Genomic DNA, 23,555 nt, shown 5'->3' on the forward strand with positions numbered 1-23,555 from the left:
TAAAATTAAAGTCTTTATTATGTATTAAAGTTGTCAATACAAGAAGGCATTCCCTCTATTTATAGAGAATTGGAAGACAATTGATGTAGACTACAATTTTTGAGAGTTCTTGAAGGAAAAATATTATTCGTTAGTTATCCTTACTAGGCTCAACTCGTCTTCTAGCTTCTTCCTGGTGTTCCTTATCTTAAATGATGCAAATTATTCCATTTTTGAATTGGAATGCTTTTATATTCTCTGTTTAAGTCTTGTCTTCATTATTTATATTATTTTCTTTATCTTTGGTGTTTTGTATTTTTTAGCGTTAGTCTCTTATGATTAAATCAATGAAAAGTTTTGTTTCCTTTGCTTCTTTTTTTTTTTTTTTTTTCCTAAAAGAGGAAAAATTCACACAAAGTTTAGAAAGAGAACACCGGGAAGAAGCATTGATCCTTGCAACTTCAAATCGATCAAGCCATTGGGGAGGATATCATAGAAAATCCTTTGATTCAAACCAAATTTCAGCGAGTAAAACTTTTAAAACACTAGCCTGTAGGAGTTGAGACTGATTCTTCATTGAAGGTCCAACTAGAATTTGAATTACATTTTCTTTGAAGGTCCAGCGAGTAAATCTTTGGCCCATAGTGAATCAAGTTCTTGAGAAAATCTCCAACCCCATTTAGCTAAAAGGGCCAGATTCCTATACTTAGCCTCCCAAGCCAAGACCACCTTCTTTCTGAGATTTGGAAACCAAGTCCCCTTCGACTAGATGGTTTACCTTACTGCCTTTATTTCCTTCCCATGAGAAGGTTTTCATAGTTTCTCCCATATATAGATTCAACCTTAGCTGGTATACGGAAGGACATATGGTAAATTGGAAGATTCTCCAAGACAACTTTACATAATGTATGTCTTCCTCCACGGGAAAAGTTAAAACGTTTCCAACGGTCCCTTCTTTTGAATCTTGTCAATTATAGGCTGGCAGAAGGATATTGACTCTTGTATTATTTGGAGTCTTAGCTGTTATATTTCTTGTTTAGGGCGTACAATGATTCACAAATTCTACTTTTTGTAGTTTTTGGAGCAACTCGATTTTGCTCATAGAAATTTTAGTTGAGACTGATTTTGACATTAAAGAAATGATATGTTTTCTTGCAGAGGAGTTGGTGAAGCTTGGGATAGCTGATGGTGTAAGAGGTAAGACCTGGAAATTGGAATACTATGCATACTTCTACTTCTCAATTTTGAATTTCAATTATTTCTTTTCTATGCATATTTTGTAAAAAGAAGGGAAAAAAACGAGTTTCTTCCATGGAAAATTGTGTGTGACTGTTTAACTTGCGAAATTGTTGGTTAATTTCAAATATACCATTGAAAATAATACTATCTTATTTTCTTTGAGAAGAAAAGGTTTCTTAAATAAAAGCAACACTCAATACAAATAAGGAAAATACAAAATCAGCAAATATAATACAATAAATATAACAAAATCATTCAGGGAAATTGAAGACCTAGTATTGGGGTTTTACACTTCATTTACTCCAAAACACCGGGGATTAGAGTTCTTCCTCTCAATCTGCAATGACCTATTGTTACTCGAAATCAGAATACCTTGCTGGTCGTTAGTTAAATCAGAATACCTTGCTGGTCGTTAGATTTACTCACAAGTAAATTAGAAATGCTTTGAAGTTGTTGGAAAAGAACAAGGCTTCCGGCCTGATGGCTTTAGAACAAAATTCTTCCTAAAATTTGGGGAACACCTGGGAACACCTTAAAGAGAACTTCGTGGAACTTTTTGAGGAATTTCATGCAAATGGTAGGTTAAATTCTTGTGTAAAGGAAAACTTCATTTGTTTAATTCAAAAAAAGGAAATGCCGTCTTTGTAAGGGATTTTAGGCCAATCAGCTTAACTACAATAACATACAAAATTGTAGTGGAAGTGTTAGCCGAGGGTTTAAAAAACATTATGTCAAGTATAATTGCTCCTACACAAAGCCATTTCATTGGGGGAAGACAAATTTTAGATCAAATCCTCATAACCAACGAAGTGGTAGAAGAATATAGATCCAAGAAGAAAAAAAGGTGGATAATAAAACTTGAGAAAGTTCTTGCTGGAAAAACTTTGATCCCAGATGGATTTCGTGGATTATGGATTGTGTGTCTAGCCCAAACTTTTCAATCCTCAATAATGGAAGTCCAAGGGGAAGAATTAAAGCTACAAGGGGCATTAGACAAGGCGATCCTCTCTTGCCTTTTCTTTTTCTATTAGTCAGTGAGGTGCTAAGTGCATTATTGGCTAGGCTTCATGAAAAAGGCAAATTTTAAGGCGTTGTTGTAGGGAAAGATAGAGTTCATGTCTCCATCCTCCAATTCGTCGATGACACCTTGATCTTTTGCAAAAACGACAATGAGATGTTAGAAAATTTAGAATTCTTTGAGTGGTGCTCGAGGCAAAAGGTTAATTGGGAAAAATCTGCATTATGTGGTATTAATATTGATGACAGCAAGCTAAAGGTTAATTGGGAAAAAAGGCTTTATCCAGTCATGTGATATAGATTACCAAGAAACCTTTGCCCTGGTTGCAAAATTGAATATTGCCCGTGTTTTGCTATCCCTAGCAGTAAATCAGGTTTGGCCTCTTAACCAACTTGGTGTAAAAAATGCCTTTTTAAATGGTGAGCTTGAAGAATAAGTTTACATGCAAATTCCTCCCGGAATGGAAAACAATTCTAATGGAAATTGGTATGCAAGTTGAGAAAGTCTATGTATGGTTTAAAACAATCTTCGCGAACATGGTTTGACAGATTCACTAAAGCATTGATTAAAGATGTCAAGCTTATCATACCTTGTTCATCAAATCTTCAAACGATAAAATTGCAATTTTAATTGTATATGTTGACGATATTATCATTACGGGGAATGATTATGAAGAAATTCTCAACCTTAAAAGGATGCTTGCAACTAAGTTTGAAATCAAAGACTTGGGAAGTTTAAGATATTTTTTAGGCATGGAAGTGGCTCGATCCAAAAGTGGTATTGTAATTTCTCAGAGAAAATATATTTTAGACTTATTAAAGGAGATGGGAAATCTTGGGTGTACACCTGCAGAAACACCTGTGGATCCAAATCTAGTTTTGCACCAAATTGAAGATACTAGTCCAGTTGACAAGGGAATGTATCAAAGACTTGTAGGAAAGTTAATTTACCTTTCACATATTAGACCATACATTGCATACTATGTGAGCTGTGAGTGAATATATGAACTTTTGGACGTAGGGAGCATACAACAGAAGAATTCAGGATCATTAAGCACTTTAATTCATTAATTTTAGCATCAACCCAAGCATGTTCATAGAATATCAAGAGGGTTTCATAATAACTTACCTTTGAAGACTTCAATCCATGAAATCAGCTCCAATTATCCATCCAAAAGCTTGTGGACACCAAAGGATCTAACCTACTATTTTCTTGGACCTTAGATTGAGTTGTGGGACTCAAAATGATATGAATTGAGGGAATAAAAAAGATGAGAAGACTGTGGTTTTCTGGTTTTTAAAGAAGAACACTTCTTCGAGTACTTCAGTTCTAAATCGACTGCATAGGCCTCAATTCTCAGTATTAAGTTGTCTTTTATTCCACTTTTTCATGCAGTTAAAATGCATAAGAAATAGACAGCACCTCCTACCAATTTTGTGAGTGGAATTTGAGTGTGAAGATAGGTGTTTATCAGAGTGGCATCCCACTTTTTAGTGGATTTTCCAAAATCCAATTTTCTTATTTAATTTTGAAATTCTTTTCAAAATTAAAACAAATTTAATTGTTAATTTATTTAATTAAATTGAAATTACATTAATTTTACCAAAGTTAATTCAATAATTAATTTTTAAATAAAATTAATATTTAAATAAACAATTTAATTAATTCCTTTTAATTTAAAATCAAATATTAAATTAATTAAACACCAATTCCACAATCATGAATCTCTATTCATGAAATTAATATTTAAATCAAATCTAAATATTATTTGATTATTCAATTTCGTTTAATTCGATAATTAAACATGTAATTATATTGTATATAATTACTAATTCCCTTAATTCGAATTTGAACATTTCAAATTTACTCGTCATGCTATTCTAAGTTTTATTCTGTTTGTGAGCTAGTAGGAGACCTAAAGAACCTATAGATCATGGACTCCAACGATCCGAGATTAATCGGTTAAACTCTTTAATCCAATTAACCAACATTCGTTAACTACCGGGTCACTCCACTAAAGTCCAGTAGTTGCACTCCCCTCACTGTAGATATATTGTGTTACTCGATATAACCATAATTAGTAAGTTAACCCTTCACAAGTTGTTCGTAATAACGGCTGGGTCAATAGTTATTTTACCCCCGAGATTATCTCTTGTTTCTTAAGTCTCACTGATCCTCTAATGAACAATTGGTTTGTGATCCAATCACCAAACCGAGTCCCTCTCAGCTCTTGTTCAAGACCCGAAGTCAGCACTTTAAGGGAATGACCTCTCTACTATCCCTAATAGCGGGTAAGAGTGATTTTCATCTTGCACCCTATGTCTTTAGCTATCTACTCGACCTTACCCCTGAATGGGAGGCTTATTGAGCTGGCGCTGTTGAGCCAACCCTCACTCATGCAAATCTAAGGATAATCCTGAATAAATAAGAGTTCATAGTTAGCTCAGGATTAAGGTTAAGTTACCTAGGTCATCGCTTTGAAATAGCCAGTCTTAAATAGTAAACAGCGTTATAAAGTAAGATTGACTTATTTCTTGGTCCGATCTTATACAAACTCTTTGCATAGGATGCCCTTACTTTTCATGTCTCCACATGAATGAATCAGGATCACTTCGTTTGTAGTACTTTACAACATTTGTAACATCTATAAAGTGGACCGCATCCGATAGTGTCTTCAGAATAAGGTACCCAGCCTTATCTATATACTATAAATCATTTTGGCTATCTACTCGAACTTGATCTGCTCTTATGTCTCCACATAATGTTCAAGTATTCATGTAATAGCCAGATTTATTCGAGTGTAATTTACATATTTAACAACAATTTTATTGAATAATTGGCAATAACATCTTTCTGTAAATAGAATATGTTTAAAATTACAAACAGTGAGTTTTAGGACATACAATCCAAACATGAACAATCCTAATGAATGTCATCTTCAAGTTGTAAACATAATTTTGAGATATTTGAAAAGTACTCTAGGTCTGACTGTTATTCAAAAAGCCATTAAATAAACTTGTTGAACTTTACACTGATGCGAGTTGGGCTGGAGAGTTAATTGACTGAAAGCCTACATTCGGGTAGTTTAGCCGGACACTTTGGTAAAGATAAAACCTTAGCACTCCTTTCTTCTAAATTCTTTTTGCCACAATTGAAAAAGGATGTTGCAAATTTTGTCCAACGATGTTTTATTTGCCAAACTTCCAAAGGATCTAGTTCAAACAAAGGTCTCTATTCACCTCTCCCAATACCTACTAATATTTGGGAAGACCTCTCCATGGACTTTGTCCTTGGTTTACTTGGAACTCTACGAGGATTTGATTCTATTTTGGTAATTGTGGATAGGTTTAGTAAAATGACACATTTCTTAGCTTGCAAAAAAACTAATGATGCTTTGAATGCGGCAAATTTATTTTTTAGGGACATTGTACGTCTACATGGCATTCCAAAAAGCACAGTTTCCGATCGAGATGTCAAATTCATGAATTACTTTTGACGTTCCCCATGGAAAAAATTCAGCACTACTCTCCTTTTTAGCTCAACTAGCCATCCATAAACTGATAGACAAACAAAAGCTACTAATCGTACACTTGGTAACCTCCTACATTGTTTGAGTGGAGACAAACCCCGTCAATAGGATCTCACACTTCCGCAAGCAGAATCTACTTTTAATAATATGGTCGGGAAATGTCCCTTTGAAATTGTCTACAATCAAGTCCTAAGATTGACCTTAGATCTTGCCCACTTATCTGTTTCAGTTGACCTAAGTGCTGAAGCAATTTTCATGGCAGATCGAGTGAAGCAAATACATGAAGAGGTTCGCCAACATTTAGAGAAATCTACTGCTGATTACAAATCTAGAGCTGATGAACATAGACGACCTGCTGATTTCAAAATTGGAGAATTGGTCATGGTACATTTGAAGAAAACTAGATTGCCTAAAGGACAACATTCCAAACTCACCAACAAGAAGATCGGCCTTTTTCTTATCCTAGAGAAATTGGGTCCTAATGCATACCACATAGATCTTCCACTAGCAATGCAAATCAGCCCAACATTTAATGTTTTAGACATATATCATTACCATCCTCCAGATGAATTTGAACTCACTTACCCAAACTCGATGGCACATTTGTTTCTCTCGGGCGGGTAGAATTGATGTAGTTGTATTGTTGACTAGTTGTAGTTGAATTTAAGTTGTTAGAATCGAATTAATTGTTTCTTGAGGCTTTAACCTACTGTAACAACCAACTGTAAAAGAAGCAGTTTATTACCTTCTTTAACAGGTATCTTCCTTAGGCTGACCGGCTCCCTAGGTTAACACCCACCTAATGTATATAAATAGGCCTTTGTGCCTTCATTTCTAGTTATTAAAAAAAGAAGTATTCTTGAATTCTTGGAGCAATACATCATACATGATAGGCAAGTAATTGACTTGATTTTCTTCAATATTTACTCCACATATGTCAGATTTTTCCCAATTTATTCTTTGACTGGAACACCATTCAAACAAATCAATCGTTTTTCGAAGATTCTCTAGCATCTCCTCTTCATATTTGCAAAAAATCAGTGTGTCATTGGTAAATTGAAGAAGCGAGACATGAATTTTATCTTTTCTAACTAATAAAGCCTTCAAACTTCCCCTTCATGAAGCCTAGCAATGAGAGCACTCAAAACTTCACTTGCTAGTAAAAAGAGAAATGGAGAGAGTGGATCATCTTGCCGAATTCCTCTGGCTTGGATTCTACCTCTTGGTCTCCCATTTATGAAAATTGAATGTTTTGGATTCTTGACACAGCCCATTATCCAAGTTATCCATTGTGGATTGAATCCCTTTCCAGCTAAGACTTTCTCAAAGAAGTCCCAATCCACACGACCAAAAGCCTCCTCCAAATCGAGGTTAAGGATCCAACCTTTCTTCTTTTTGGAGCGATAATCCTCAACTGCTTCATTTGCTATTAAAATCAGGTCCAAGGTCTGCCTTCCCATGATGAAAGCACTTTGTGAAGGAGCTACAATGCTGGGTATTACTCTTTTTAACCTTTCAGCTAACACTTTTGCTACACTTTTGTAAACTAGGGTGGTGAAGCTAATGGGTCTGAAATCTTTAACCATTACTGCATCTTCTTTTTTCTGAATTAGACAAATGAAGTTCCTTTTTACACGTGCATTCAACTTGCCATTACTATGAAAATCCTCAAAAAGGCGCTAAAAATTATCTTTAAAGTGGTCCCAAAATTTAATGAAGAATTCCACTGTAGTCATTTCGTCCCGTGGCTTTGTTTCTTCCTAACGACTTCATGGCTTTTCTAATTTCTATACCAACAGCTTGTTAAGAAAATCTGAAACCACAGCCCAGTCCAAATTAATTTGGATAGATCCTACTCCAATGGTCTTGGAATAGAGGTTCTTATAAAAAACCCAAAATCAGAGCTTCAATGTAACAAAAGGAGTTGGTTGGAGCACCTTGATCATTTACCCGCTCCGCGATCAAATTCCTTCTCTTTTTTGCTGCCAAGAAGCGATGAAAGAAGCTGGTGTTTTTCCAATTTAGCTTGCTCTTTTGCATTAAATTCCTTTCTTCCACCCGGTATAATTCCATTAGTTCAGCTTTTTGTGCCAATCTTAGATCTTGCTGCAGTGAAATGGAATTTAAAATTTCAGCCACTCTTTCACTTTTGTCAATCTCCTCTAGTAATCTTTCTTCTGTTTTCTTTTGCTTGTCTTCAGAATCTGCATGCCATGTCTTTAGAGCAGCCTTAAGGCTCCTTAATTTTTGAAAAAATAACATATCCTGCCCATCCTGAATGATTGCTACAGCTCAAGTGTCTTTCGATAATCTGGCAACAATCTCAAAAACGAAAGGGAGAGGGGCCCCAAACAGAGGAGCAGGCTTCAAGCAACAAGGGGAAGTGATCTGAAATAGTGCGCACTTTTCTAGTGACTCTAGAATTTCCTAATGCTTCATCCCGGCCATTCTCATAGAGCATTATAAGAGTCCAACTTAAATAGAAGAAAGACCTGAAATAGAAAAGGAAAAAATCCTATCATAATAATCACATTCTAATTTCTGCAAATATAATAACACAAATTAAGGGATAAATTTACGGTTATACACACTTCACAATTTCATGTTGTAACAAACTAAAAATTTATAATTAATTAACTCTATGTAACTTTGTGTTTATCAGAAGTCAGTTTGCAACACTCTGCCATATGGATGGCCGGCGTTTATTTGATGCTCCTTATGCAACTTCTTGAAAACAAAGTAGCCATTGAGCTGACACGTTCTGAATTTGTTGAGGCACAAGAGGTAAGGACTAGTAAATTTTATTTGTCCATAAGTGTACATCTTTTCAATTGTGTTCTGTGTTATTTCTCTCTCACTCTCCATTTGTGCACCGTCGACTTAGTCTTTTTCTTTTCCTTGTGGCGTTCTAAAGGTTTTCATGATGTACAGCACACACTTTTAACTTCTCTTGAGTCTTGCAAGAAGTATCTTCAAATGATGTACGCTGATGTTCGTTAGCTGTATTTCGTTTCGTCGTTTTGTTGGAGTTTGTCCTATTAGCTTTAGAACTTTATAACTAGGGTAAGTAAGTGCTAAAAAAACATTATTTTTCTCTTATTAATCTTAGGAAGAAAGGATTTCTTAAATAGAAGAAATACCCAATTACAAATAAGGAAAGAATAAAATAATTACAAATAAGGAAAGAATAAAATACAACAAATATAAAATTTCACAATAAAGGAAATAATCAACATTCCCCCTCAAGCTGGTTTGAAGATATCATTCATAGCCAGCTTGTCAATCAACTTGTTAAATTGTCACTTTGGAAGAACTTTGGTTAACATATCTGTGATTTGCTCTGCTGTCGGGAGAAAGGGAATGCATATTATTCCTGCATCGATCTTTTCCTATATGAAGTGTTTATCAACTTCAATATGTTTGGTCCTATCATGAAGGACTGGATTGTGGGCAATGAAAATTGTTGACTCGTTATCACAATAGATGCGTATGGGCATTGTCTGAGAGAAATTCAATTCTTCCAATAGTCTTCTTATCCATATGCCATCACAAATACCATGGGCTAATGCCCTAAATTCTGCTTCAGCACTACTTCTTGTAACCACACTTTATTTTTTACTTTGCCAAGTAACCAGATTTCCTCCAATAAAAGAGCAATACCCCGAAGTAGATCTTCTATCAGTCGTGCTTCCTCCCCAATCAGCATCAGTGTAAACCTCAATGTTTAGGTGGTCATGCTTTGTGAATAATATACCTTTTCCTGGAGTACCTTTCAAATATCTCAAAATTCTATAAACTGCTTCAAAGTGAATTGACTCGGGAGCATGCATGAACTGACTTACTATACTAACTACGAAAGCAATATTAGGACGTGTGTGAGAGAGGTATATGAGTCTCTCTACAAGCCTCTAGTACTTTTCCTTTTCTTTTACTTATTTTTCAATTGCAGCAGCCAATTTTAAATTTTTCTCAATAGGAGTTTCTGCTATCTTGCAATCAAGTAAACCTGTCTCATTCAGTAGGTCAAGAATATACTTCCTCTGGTTGACAAGAATGCCATTTTTAGATCTGGCAAACTCCATTCCTAGGAAATACTTTAAGGTTCCCAGGTCATTGATTTGAAAATCATTAGCAAGGTTTTTCTTCAAGATATTCAGTCCTGTCTCATCATCACCTGTAAGAATGATATCATCAACATATACTATCAAAATGACCAACTTATCACTTCCAGTATGTTTATAGAACATAGTACGATCAGTTTGACTTTGACTGAATCCGTAGCTTGTGACTGCCTTTCCAAACCGTTCAAACCATGCTTTGGGAGATTGTTTAAGCCCATATAATGATTTCTTTAACTTGCACATTTTGTTAATCCCAAGATCCACCTCAAAACCAAGTGGTAAGTCCATAAAAACCTCTTCTTCAAGATCCCCATTGAGAAAGACATTCTTCACATCAAGTTGATAAAAAGGCCAATTAAATTAACTGCCACAGACAATAAGATTCTAATAGAATTAATTTTAGCTACTGGAGAAAATGTTTCTTGATAATCAATGCCATAGGTCTGAGTGAACCCCTTGGCAACCAATCTGGTCCTGTACCTTTCAATACTACCATCAACTTTACATTTTACAGTGAACACCTATTTGCATCCCACCGTCTTCTTATCTTTTGGTAGTTCGACTATGTTCCATGTGCAATTTTGTTTCAGTGCATTGAACTCTTCCATCACGGCTAATTTCCAATTCAAATCATTTTGGGCTTCTTGTATATTCTTTGGAACTAATAGGTTGGTTATTTTGGTTGTGAAGGCTTTATGACAGTCGGACAATCTATGATAAGAAAGATAGTTTTCAATGGGATATTTGGTGCATTTACGAGTACTTGTGGGTCAAAGGATCAAAACATTTGTAAGCTTTCTTATGAGAAACATAGCCTACAAAAATGCATTTAGTGGCTCGAGGATAAAGCTTAGTTCGAGAAAGAGGAGAAGTATGGACATAAGCAGTACACCCAAACAATTTAATTGGTAAATCAGAAGACAGTCGATTATTAGGAAAAAAACTCATTGAAGTGATTAAGAGGAGTTTTAAAATTCAAAACCTTAGATGACATTCGATTGATCAGATATGCTCATTTGATTGGACTGAAATTTGGAATGGGTACAAGAGCTTATTCGTATTCAATGCGGGATGCGTTTTAAGGCCTGTCACGCACTTGCTCGCATCTTCAGAATTGTAACCTTCCCATGGAAGCCCTTCTTGATCTCATAGGGCTGATCTAGATCGATCGGACTTTGCCTACTTGCTCTAGTGGCTGGAAAACGCCAACCGAGAGGGGAGAACGGGCAACTCAGCCCTTTAACATTCTCGGCATCACCCCACAAATATTTTGGAACATTCATAGAGAACATAAGGGCACGAGCAACTTCAAGTAAGTGTCTATTCTTTTCCTCAGCAATGCCATTCTGTTGAAGTGTGTCACGACACGAGTTGAGAAGAACCCAACTGGCCGAAAGTGGAGATGAAACTCCATGCGCTCCCACACGCACTGAGGACTATTGTTCCGATGGCGCTTGAGCTCCCCGCGCGACTGTTTTCGGTGACGGACGACTGCAAACTTGATCGGATGGTGGCAATGCTTCTACTGGGATGGGTGGTGAGACAAATGGCCACTCAAAACTTGATGACTCAACTCAAACCCTAACCTTGTGAGAAGTGTAAACCCTAGTGTAGCCGTCGAACAAATATTCTAAACCCTAGATAGCTTTGATACCATGTACTGAGACGTTTAGAGAGTGATAATTCTTATTCACTTAATCAGACTGAAGATACATATATATAGGTAATTAAGAAACCCTAATCTAGGAGATGAAATTACAATAAAGGACATCTAATTAAATTTACAATATAAATACATATCATACCATAGACTACTCAGAGACTTTTTCTCCTGTAGGAAGCTAAATACAGTTCGAGTTCTCCTTTCATGGCAGTTAACAAAGACTGGGCTCTCCATCAACTCGATGTGAAGAATGCGTTTCTAAATGGTGAATTAGAGGAAGAGGTTTATATGAGCACTCCTCCTGGTTTTGAAGTTCAGTTTGACCATCAGGTGTGTAAACTCAAGAAGTCTCTGTATGGTTTGAAACAGTCTTTGAGAGCTTGGTAGATGAAGCTGTGGCGAACGAAAACCAAGAATGAGGAGGGTGAGAGAAAGACCTACTCATCGATAGCAGAATGATTGGAGATGGGAACAAAACCCAAGCTAAGTGGAAAACCACACGAATTGAAAACCTATGATAGCAAGACCTGAAAGTCGAGGATGTATTGCTGTGTGACAGTGTTGAGGTCAAGCAACAACTCTGAAGATGACATTGAGAAGGATGGTGCTACCGGAGTGAGACAACTTTGGAAGTTGCTTAAAGATTTCGCCGAAGATGAACTCTGCTATTTGCGGCAGCTAGGTTTCTTTCTTCGAAAAATTAAGCTTGACTGTTCTGATACCATGTTATTTTTTGATAAATACCATACTCTCTTATTTAAAAAAAAAACCAATAATGGGTAAATATAATACAAAAGAAATCCTAACTAAGGAACTAATTATAGAAGGAAAGGACATCTAAAATTAATTAAAAGATATAAATGACTATACACAAGTATACATCTTCGTATCCCATTCTTGGATGTTTCAACTTTTTGTTCTTGCTCTTTAATGGAGTATATATTCTTCCAACATTTTTGCTTCTTTTCATTAAAAATTTGTTTCCTGTTAAAATATGTGACAAAATCCAGAAGAAGAAAGCAGAACGTTTGCCTCTCAGTCGCATCCTTCATCTGAATACCGCTACTGTATTATGTATGTAGGCCTTGGTGCAGATGAAGAATTGGTTCTCGCGCTTTCCTACAATCTTGCAGGCATGTGAGAGTATGATTGAGATGCTTAGAGGCCAGTATGCTCATTACGTTGGTTGTTACCATGAAGCAACCTTCCATTATATCGAGGCTGCAAAGGTCTTGCAATTTTAGTTTCCATGCTGCTGATACTGCTTGAAGTCGTGCTTATGGTTTATTATTAGTGTCAAATTTTGTTGATCAAGTCTCTTGCCTGATTATGTAGCTTACGGAGAGCAAATCAATTCAAGCAATGTGCCAAGTTTATGCGGCTGTCTCTTATATCTGTATTGGCGATGCTGAATCATCTACACTCGTAACATTTTCTCCTGCTTTAAAATTTATATACGAGATGAAATATACATGCTTACACATTTGTTAGCTTTATTGATTGAATAGCATTACAGGCACTGGACTTGATTGGACCAGTTTACAGAATGATGGATTCTTTTGTCGGAGTTCGAGAGAAAACAAGTGTTCTTTTTGCTTATGGCCTCTTACTAATGAAGCAACATGATTTACAAGAAGCAAGGTATCTTTTTCCATTTAGATTGGAGAATACAGCAAGTATTTGAGGTCTTAACCTTCCCCTGCAAGATTTTATGTGGCCAACTACCCCCGCTTTATAGTGAGTGATAACCCTTTGCCAAGTGATGTGTCGATTTGCATTTTTTTTGGCCCTTATTTTAAAATTTACTCTGTTAACCTTCATACAAACCAGCCGGATTTCAAATTAAGAAATCAGGGGTAGGAAAAGGAAATTTAATATGCTAATTTAGGACTTTTGGCTTTAAAAATGGCTGCAAGGATCAAATGATTAATGTTCTGCACATCTGTAGTTTCCAGTTGTATGTATCAGTCAGCAGCTGAATTATGGCTCCTTACTTTGAGCCTTCTTGTAACCATTCCTTGTATGTTGTCTAACCATTTGTTTCTTCAGTTGTAAATAGTGTTCATATTTGTATCTTATCAATGTGTTAGGTTCTAGTTAATGGATGTGGCAAAGCAATATCTTGCTACATAGTAATAAATTTTAGGGTGTAATTGACTTTTGGTCCATGAGATTCAGGTTTGGTGTCTTTTGAGGCATCAAAGGATATCATATGGTATTTGTTATGTCATTGATGTTGGGAAAGAAGCATGCCCACCATCAGCTAAGGGTGTTTTTCCCCCTCTTCCTCAGAAATCGATTGGCCAAAGGATTACAGCTGACCCACAATCATTTGGGGAATCTTCAACTTGTTGCACAATATTTGACAATCCTTGGGAGTCTGGCACTTGCTCTACATGACACCGTGCAGGCCAGAGAGATATTGAGATCATCTTTAACATTGGCAAAGAAACTCTATGACATCCCAACTCAGATCTGGGTACTATCAGTTTTAACAAGTATGCATATGATATATATTCCTTTTAGTTACGATTGACATTTTAGTGCAATGAGATTTTCAAAAGGCACCTAGAATGAAAGAACACACGCTGGGATTTAACGTCTCCGAGCCTTCTTTTTTCACATATTCAAATAAAGTGGTTTAGTTTTTGTACAAATCTATATTTGAGCAATAGAATGATTGATCCCCAATCACAAAAGTTTAAGAGCATAAACATGTGAAGAAGGGAGCGGTTTTATGAAGGGTAGTTTGCATTTGTCCGAGTGAGGCTCATATTTTATTTTGTTATTATTATTATTATTATTTCTTATATATATATATATATATATATCTTTGTCCTCTGGCTTGCTTAACATTGTCTCCATAATTATTTTGTTACACTTTTTGATCCATAGATATATCATATATGTATTATATTAGTGCACATACAAAGTTATTTTTCTTTTTGTATACATTTTTAGCTTTATATCAAGAGTTGGGTGAAAAAGGAAATGAGATGGAGAACGCGGAATATCAATGTAAAAAGGCAGATGATCTGCAAAGGAGACTGGTCGATGCGCATTCCTCCATTCATCACATCGAATTAGTAAGGCATTCAAATTACTCTGATGTTTTGACGAATAGTTAGCGTTTTTGAACAAATATCTTCAATCATATGCACTTACTTTTTATTGCTTTTTGCCCCCTCGTGTATTTAGATTGACAAAGTACGGATTGAAATTCAGCAACTAAAGGGGGTTGACATCAAGCGTGCAGGTAGCCCGTCCCTTGGAGTTGATCTCGATATACCAGAATCCATTGGTGTGTCGGTTTCATTGCCGATTTCATCATCGAAGCTTATGGATATAGACACAGGGAGACGTGGAAAGAGGAAAATTTAGAGTTTGCCTGAAAGATTTTTCAAACCAGCTTGTTTTTATGATTATTTATTTATTTATTTATTTATAATTTTGTTTTGTACTTTTTATTTAAAAGCAAAAAACTATGATCGACTTGTTAATATTAAATTTATTGCTCACTTTAAATATATTTTGTATTTTGCATATATGACTTATTAAGATGTGTGTATCAATAACATATCTAATAATAATCAACATTCCATGTGCATCAACAATATATCTAACAACAACCAACATTTAATGAGTTAGCTTATTTTGAAGTAAAAGACATGTTTCATTTTATAAGAATGAGATTCCTAGTGTAAATATATTGGATACCAATCAATAAATAATTTATTAATTGATATAATTAGAATGAAGTATATCGTATATAACTTAATAAATATACTTGGATTGAGTTACTTCTTTTAACACTTCCGTTGGACTAGTGTTTTACAAAATCTGCAATGGTATGGTTGCAAAATTCATATCTGATTTTGCAATGCATGCAACTACCCCATTTTTAAAAGGTCTATTTTCCTTTTCTTTTTCTTAAGATATTGAGCCATATGTCAGCAACATAGCACCTTAATATCCCATAACTGTAGAAAAATAAACAAAATTATTCAAACACGTCGTTAAAAAAAAATGAGTTAGGTTGAAGATTGGTTAACCCTAATGATGTGAATGCGCATTCTTTATGAATATAAAACCTGTTATTTGATTATTTTATGAATATAAAACCTGTTATTTGATTATTTTCTTGCTGGGATATTCAAAGAAGCCGTTAAGAATGGTCGTATTGGTATGTTTTAGAAGTTTATTTTTTCCTTTTCTTATTTCAATATATCATTGGGAGATTTTTTTTAACATAAAATTTGTTTGACCATAGGCCAATATAACACCCAAGACCATAGGCGTGCAGTATGTTTTTTCATTTCCAGTATCACTTTAGCGTTTGGGTTAGGATTGAGGGGTTTAGGGGTTTAGAGTTTAAGATTTAGGGTTTAGGGTTTAGGGTTTACAACCTCTGGTTTCTGGCTATCGTTTCGAGATGACAGTTTCTAGCTTGAAATGCTAGTCGCTCCCGAAATCCTCTTGCTCCAAATGGTTTCTCAAGATTCTGACCCATTGTGTCCATTTTGGGACAGAAAGTTTGTGCATGAAAATCGACGTCGTCGGTACCCTGCCAGGGATCAAAAGCTTCTAGGCCACGAAACACGACCGAAGCGAGAAATCTCTCTACACCACTAGTCAAATCGATTTCTTGAATCATTTGCACCCTTTCAAAGGCCAAAAAAAAAAAGTGGCACAAATTCATGGGATGATGGTTTCATGCTCGAAATGCCATCTATTCCCAAAATCCTCCTATGCCAGGTGCTTTCTCAATGTTCGGACCCACTATGTTCGTTTCATGCCATTTTTGGGACAGAAAGTTTATGTACGAAAATCGACATCCTTGGCACCTCGTCGGGGACCAAAAGCCCTTCGACCACGAAATGCGAACGGAATGAGAAATCCCTCCGCACTGCCAGCAAAATTGAATTTCTTGATAGGGGAAAAAAAAAGGCACGAATTCGTGGATTTAAGACCTCCGGTTTCTAGTTTACCATTCCGGGATGAGGGTTTCGTGCTCGAAATGTCGTCATTTACAAAAATCCTCTTACACCAGGTGGTTTCTTAAGGTTTTGACCTACTGCGTTCGTTTTGGACCATTTCTGGTGTCACACGCCCTTCCAAGCTACTCTCTCATCATGGAATAGATGTGAAGACAACAGATGTCAACCCTCTTATGACACCTACTATCCAACTGTGACTTGTAACCTATTTCCTTGCTCCTATATCACATAATAGACAAGTATAAATATTTGTAATGTTCATGAATTCCATCTTAAACCCCTAAAGTTACTAGAAGTTTTCATATAAAAGGGGCTAACACATTACCAACTTATATACATATTTATAACCAGAGTTTATAACACAATATCGAAAACATAAGTTACGAACTTTAAGTTCTACCCTTTCCCCACTATATGTACATGAGTTTCAAAACCAACTAAGTCACAATAAGAACCTAAACAGACTTCAGGGTCTATCAGGGATCTATTATCTTGTGGCAGACTGACAGTTGTAAGCTAGGCTTCGGGACTTCAACCGCTACCTGAAGAGGGAAAACATTTGAAAAAGTAAGCTGGGATGCTCAGTGAGTTACTATTTAAAAATAAACGTTCATAAACATAAATAAGCTGAATAAATTAGAGAGTAACTGATAAATGGAAATGTTTTTATGAATTTAGGGTTGTAACTTGCTTTGCTTAAACTTATAAACTTTAAAACATTTGAACATTCATAGTCATTAAGAAACCCTGAAACATATTATGTCTTTTGCAAATCACATAAAACATTCATACTTAACTTTGTACCCGCCTTAGTTGAGGTAAAACCCTTTTTCTCATACTCCCAACGTCAATAGCCTTAACTGTGGTAGAATTAGTACATCACCATCAATGTCGATAATACTCATACATGCATGGGGATATGCCCCAAAGGCTAATAACACCCTAACACACGACCCAAAGTCTATGTGTGTACTAAAGTGGGTCCCAAAGACCATAAACTTAGCTTAAACCCCTAGATACTTTCATCTCCTTCAGTATCATGGTCTCAGATACCTTCATCTCCTTAAGTATTAGGAATTCATAACTAAGGTACTGAAATCATGCTTTAACTAAAGCATTCATTGTACTTAAACTCACTTAGCATTTCTTAGAAAACATAGCATTAAAGATAGGTAACATGGTATTAAGTCTCACGGACACATTAGAAATGCTTGGTATCATGGAAATCATATTTAAAACATCATATGGAGTCATAACATATAACATTCCCTTTAGAAGAAATTCATGCTTTAGAAGCATTGAAGATTATAGCTTATGAAAAGGAAAACTCATGATTTAATATACTTTGGAAACTTTGCTTCATGCTAGATAAATCATTCATTCAACATAAATCATGACTAAATTAGGCTTTGAAATCATTTAAAGTAAAACATTCATAGAACATAGGTGTAGAAAGAATATTATGAATAACATTTATAAAAATTTGTCACTCACTGTTACTAGCTTACTCCCAAAGGGTTATAGGCCTTTCCAATCTCTGTTTTATAATATAAATGAATAACCATGGTCAATGATACTTGCTCACCTTTGAGCTTAAATAACTTTAACTAACTTAGACTTTTTTATCCTTTTTCCTTTATCTTAAGTTAAACCTTATATTCTTTATAGAGTCCACACTTATGCCTTATTATAGCTTAATATTCATAATATTTCTTAATGGACTCAACAATGCCTTACCGATACTAAATTTTCAAGCCTAGGCTAATACCAAGCTTACGGTAACCTAGGCACACCAATGCCAGCGCAAGGTGTCACAATTGCACTTTCCGAGGCTTCTCTTAGCGATTGTGTGACACTTGTTTTCGCTCACGAACAAGTCAGTTAATTCGAATACGGAACATCGATGACACACCGGGTGCCTCTCACAACCCCCACCCCTGTTTTAGAGAAAAAGGTTTTCGCAAAGAATTTGATTGTAAGAATAGAGAAGAGAAAGATTGTAGTAGGCTAGAAAGCAATAAGCAACAACAACATATTTATAACATACTACTCCGAATATAGGGAAGTGATGGTTAGTCTTCCCCATATAGTGCATTCTGAACAAAAACACATTTGCTATCCTTACATATGGAAATGGACGAGCGGTCATTCACTAAGAAAAGTACATATAAACCTAACTACCTAGAAAAAGGAAATACATAGGATGGAAGCATAGTAAAAAAAGGTGGATGCGGTCATGCGGACATGGGCAACACGCCCTGGACAAGCATGACTGTGACATTCTCTCCCACTCAATTGGTTGAAGTCCCCATCAACCGACTCTTTTCGAACTCAACATATTGTTGAGAAGCTGCCTTTGAGGCCTTCCATGCGCTCCCAACGAACTTCTCTATCTTGAAGGCTTCTCCACTTCTCTAGAAACTCTTCCCAACTAGGTCCTAGTATTTTCGCTCTGTCACTCTTTCTTACAAGTCTCTCGTTGGCTTCTTCTCCTGCCATTCTCTTCGTTGTGGCTTGCGGAAGGGTCACCATCCTATATCTCTCCTCGGCATGGTTGGATGATAGGGTTTCAGTCTACTTATGTGGATGATAGGATGAATCTCCATCCACGATGGTAACTGCACCCGATAAGAGGTTTTCCCAACCCTTTCAATGACTTTCATCGGTCTTCTAAAGTTGCTCACGAGGAGAGGTTCTCTTTGCCCCCACTTCGAAACTGTCCCAGGCACAAATTTATTCGAACCAAATCTCATGGTAGGAACTCTCAGTATCTAGGCTTCCTTCCTCTCATTCTTCTTCTCTTTAGAGTTGGGGACGTGTAACTTGTCCGGCTCAACAACAGGACACTGCTCCAAGACACACAAAATGTCTTGGGGGCCTTCTCTTCCACGATTTTGACTGATTCGTGGGTAAAGTCCTTCTTCAACTGAAGGCCGAGATCATCCTTATTCTCTTCGGTTGTCTGATCTCAGCATGCACAACGGTGGGCGTAGACTCGGTGATCACTAAACACTTGGTGATGGGTATCGATATTACCTTGTGCTCAAGCAAGAACTCCATTTCCAACACCACATCAAAGTCATCCATCTTAACGATCACAAAATCGGCAGGGCCACTCCAGTCCCCCAACTTTACGACTATCCTCTTTGCCATTCCTGTAATCGGCAAGGCCTTAGAGTTCACTACTTTCATTTTACCCGTGCCTCCTTCCCAGCGTAGATTCAACCGTCTAGCTTCTGTTTTGGACATAAAGTTATGGGTGACTCCCGAATCTGAAGAAAATCGAACACGAGGATTTCCATGAGCAGCGGAAAGATCATTCCAAATTATAATCATATATGAACTTTAAAATTGCAGTCATAAACAGAAACATATGGTTATGTAATCATTACAAAAATTACAGCATGATACTACAAATAATCAAGGAGAAATGCTACACACATTTGTAGACTCATCGCCAAGGTCCTTGATCACGAATGCTCAAACATAGCAATCTGGAACGCTCTTCCAACACGACCGCTACACTGTATGAACACTGCGAACTTGAACTTAATGATCGCCTCAGTCACGAACACCCCAGCAGCACGAACAACTTCCACAGAACCTCGACGATGTAGAGTTGAATATGACACTACCAAGAAGGCTACTATGATATTCTCGATGTGAGAATCCAGAGGGTGGGCTCTGTGTGGACTTAGTTTGAGGCAGAAGATGGAGGAAACAACAATCGTGTAAATGATTCAGCAAGTGGGAGAAGGCTGATCCTATTGCATAGGTTGATGCCCAGTCGTTTAGCAAAAACTAAGCAATTGTCTAGCAAAAGCTCAACGATTGTTTAGCTCATCGCTTAGCTGCGTGTCTATCGCCTACAAATACTACACGATCATTTAGCTCACTCCAAGTTGTCGCTTAGTAAATTCTATTTACTTACAACTTCCGTGAGATTATTTTTTGAGAGAGAAAATCTCAAATTCACAAAATTTTAACATTACTAAAATTAGGAAAACAATTTCCTTTTTATCTCACGGTTACCATGAAACAACCAATAACCTTTCACTCAATTGGTTATTAGAGAAAAAGATTTAATTATCCAATAATTAATATTATTATAAATATAAATGATAACCAACTTATCATACTATATTTATAACCTATAGTTTTAATATTTCATCTCATGAAACATATAAACCATAACTCTTTTTCCATTCCAGGGTACTTAATGTAAATCTCATTTACATTAATCCTCCACTAGATGTATTCATACATCATACCGATCATATCATATATAATTAAATTACCTCTTGTCAATTTGAACATTTCAAATCAACACCAAGAACTAATCCTCAACTGAATTCATTAAGCTACCAAGGGGACCTTATGGATCTGCAGCTCGAAGCTCCAACGGTACGTGAATAACTGACTAAACTCTTTAGTCACGGGATCCACCATCCGTTAACTACCAGATACTCCACTAAAGATCGATAGCTGAACTCTCCTTACCACAGATATATTATGTGTCCATCTTAACTAATCAGCAGTGCGACGACCCTTCATAGATCGCTCGTAAGTATAGCTCGACCAATAATCGTTATGCCCCTGTAGTTACATCTAACTCCTTAAGTCTCATTGATTCCTCTAATGAACATAAGTCATAGTCCTACCATGACTGAGTTCTCTCTTCCAAAGAGAAGCTGTGGCCACTATGTTCAAGACCTGGAATCAGCCCTTAGGGGAGCAATCTCTCTACTTATCCTTGCTTCGGGAAATGAGTGAATTCCATTTTGTGTAATGAGTTTCTAGTTCCCAGATTAGACAAGTTCTCAAAAAGGTAGGCATGTTGAGTTGGCAATCTAGCTACTCTCACTCATACTAATCAAAGGATTGCCCTCAAAGGCAGAAGTTCCCAAACCACTCAGGATTGAAGTCGTGTTACCTATGGTCGTTTAGGAGAGATGTAAGTCTCTAGTATCAACGGCGTTATATAGAGTCTAGTCATCTCGTGGTCCGATCTTATACAAACTCTTTGTATAGGACACCCCCTCTTGCACATCTCCACATGAGTGGTCAAGATCTACCATCTATAGTGGTTTACAACACTTGCAAACCTCTACAAAGCAGGTCATATCCGTAGTGTCACCAAGATCAGGTATCCAACCTTAATCTCTATACTACAGACCTATTTAGGTTATCACTTAATTCATGATCCATTTGTTTCATCAAACAATGTGTATCATTACAAATAACGAGACTCTGGGAGAATTAAGACACTAATCCCTACAGAATCAACCATGGTACTTTTGGCCGATCTATAGTTTACCCAAGCATCAACATACATCAATCCGCCTCCATAGGATCCCTTTTCTTCTTCTACATCTTTTTGGAGAGCGGCTAGATATCTCAGGGCCCCAACCCGTGGGGTTTTATCTTCCTCTGCTTGCACATTCTCCTCTTCTACCTGAATAGCTTTGCCTTTCCAGTCAGAAGCTAATGTGGCTTGGAAAGCATTAAAGGCTGCTCGTTCCATACATTCGCTCGCCTTGTGCGGTCCCTTGCATATATAACAGGATAAGGGCTGATAAAAATTCTTATGATTCTGCCCCCGCCACGTATTTTCAATTGTCTACTGAGGGGGTCTACTATCCCCACTGCTGTCTTTATCTCCCCTACTATTTCTCGATGGGCTTGAATCATTGCTCTTTCTCCCCCTATTAGGGGATCTCGAGTGTTGCCTCATCTCTTGAGATTCATCAATCAAGTCAAATAACCATTTGGCCACTGTGTATGTGGCTTGAAGATCTTGTATTTTCTGCTCATATAGTTTTGTTTTTTGCCCATGGTTTCAGGCCTTCGATAAAACAGGAAATTTTGTCTTTCCGGACATATCATTTATGTCCAACATCAATCTAGCAAATTATTTCACATAGTCCCTAATAGTATCAGTATGTTTCAGTTCCCATAGCTTGCGTCTTGCCAAAATCTCTATATTTTCGGGGAAGAACTGAGAACGTAACCCTTGTTTTAGTCTCTCTCACGTGTCGATGGTACATCATCCCTCTTAGACATCCATGAAATGGGACCTCCACCATAACTTGGCATGCTCTGCTAAGTGCATCGTCGCTAGGGTGATCTTCGACTCTTCAGTCGCTGTGTTCGTAGCCCTGAAGTACTGTTCCATGTCAAAGATAAAATTTCTAGTGCCTTTGCGTTGCGAGCCCCACAGAAAGGCTTAGGCTCGGGTACCTTGGCATGCTCTGCTAAGTGCATCGTCGCTAGGGTGATCTTCGACTCTTCAGTCGCTGTGTTCGTAGCCCTGAAGTACTGTTCCATGTCAAAGATAAAATTTTCTAGTGCCTTTGCGTTGCGAGCCCCACAGAAAGGCTTAGGCTCGGGTACCTTTACCTTGTTGAATTGGGTTGCATCCCCGACTGGGGCTTGATTTCTTACCGCTCTTATGGTGAGGTTAATTCTTGCACTAGTGTCTGCAATCTCTACCCGGATGACATCGATGGTGGCTCGAAAGTTCTCGGACATTTTAAACACCATCTGAATGATCCCTCTCTGCGAGCTGTCTAGTTATTTGACACGCTCTTCTATCGGGGCAACAGAGCTTGACGAACCATCCCCATACTTAAGAGGCCCACCTATCGTAGTTTTTGCTTATAGGCTCTCAACCCTTATCAACAATTCTCTGATGGGAATCCCGTTTAAGCGGCCAGCCACCGCAACAATTTTGTCGGCCTTGTCGACGACTTCTTGTAACTGAGTCTCTAGGAACCGAACCTGATCAGGGACTTCTATTAAATAGAGCATTTGCTCTTCAATCTCGATCAATCGATCAACATGGGACTTGCCCAACTGCTTCGTAGCAGACATGATCACAGCTTTTCAACTCTACGAGCCGACTTGTCTCTGATACCAACTATTATAATCGCACTTTTCGAGGCTTCCCTTAGCGATTGTGCGACACTTGTTCCCGCTCACGAACAAGTTAGCCAATTCGAATAAGAAA

General features: G+C 37.0%; 1 protein-coding gene across 1 annotated transcript in view; it reads left to right on the top strand.

Annotated features, from left to right (window-relative positions):
- Window positions 1-15,160, top strand: part of LOC120090296 (Tetratricopeptide repeat (TPR)-like superfamily protein) — a 38,310-nt gene extending 23,150 nt beyond the window's left edge. Inside the window, exons 6-13 of the mRNA XM_039047870.2 lie at window positions 1,138-1,176; window positions 8,428-8,549; window positions 12,632-12,778; window positions 12,885-12,974; window positions 13,066-13,190; window positions 13,842-14,047; window positions 14,511-14,635; window positions 14,748-15,160. Coding sequence (XP_038903798.2) covers window positions 1,138-1,176; window positions 8,428-8,549; window positions 12,632-12,778; window positions 12,885-12,974; window positions 13,066-13,190; window positions 13,842-14,047; window positions 14,511-14,635; window positions 14,748-14,930 — 1,037 coding nt within the window. The 3' untranslated portion in view covers window positions 14,931-15,160. The remainder of the gene's footprint in view (window positions 1-1,137; window positions 1,177-8,427; window positions 8,550-12,631; window positions 12,779-12,884; window positions 12,975-13,065; window positions 13,191-13,841; window positions 14,048-14,510; window positions 14,636-14,747) is intronic.
- Window positions 15,161-23,555: the final 8,395 nt, after the last annotated feature.

Source organism: Benincasa hispida, chromosome 11, assembly GCF_027475165.1.
Source record: "Benincasa hispida cultivar pf3 chromosome 11, pf3_genome.v1.1, whole genome shotgun sequence".
Classification (NCBI taxonomy): domain Eukaryota; kingdom Viridiplantae; phylum Streptophyta; class Magnoliopsida; order Cucurbitales; family Cucurbitaceae; genus Benincasa; species Benincasa hispida.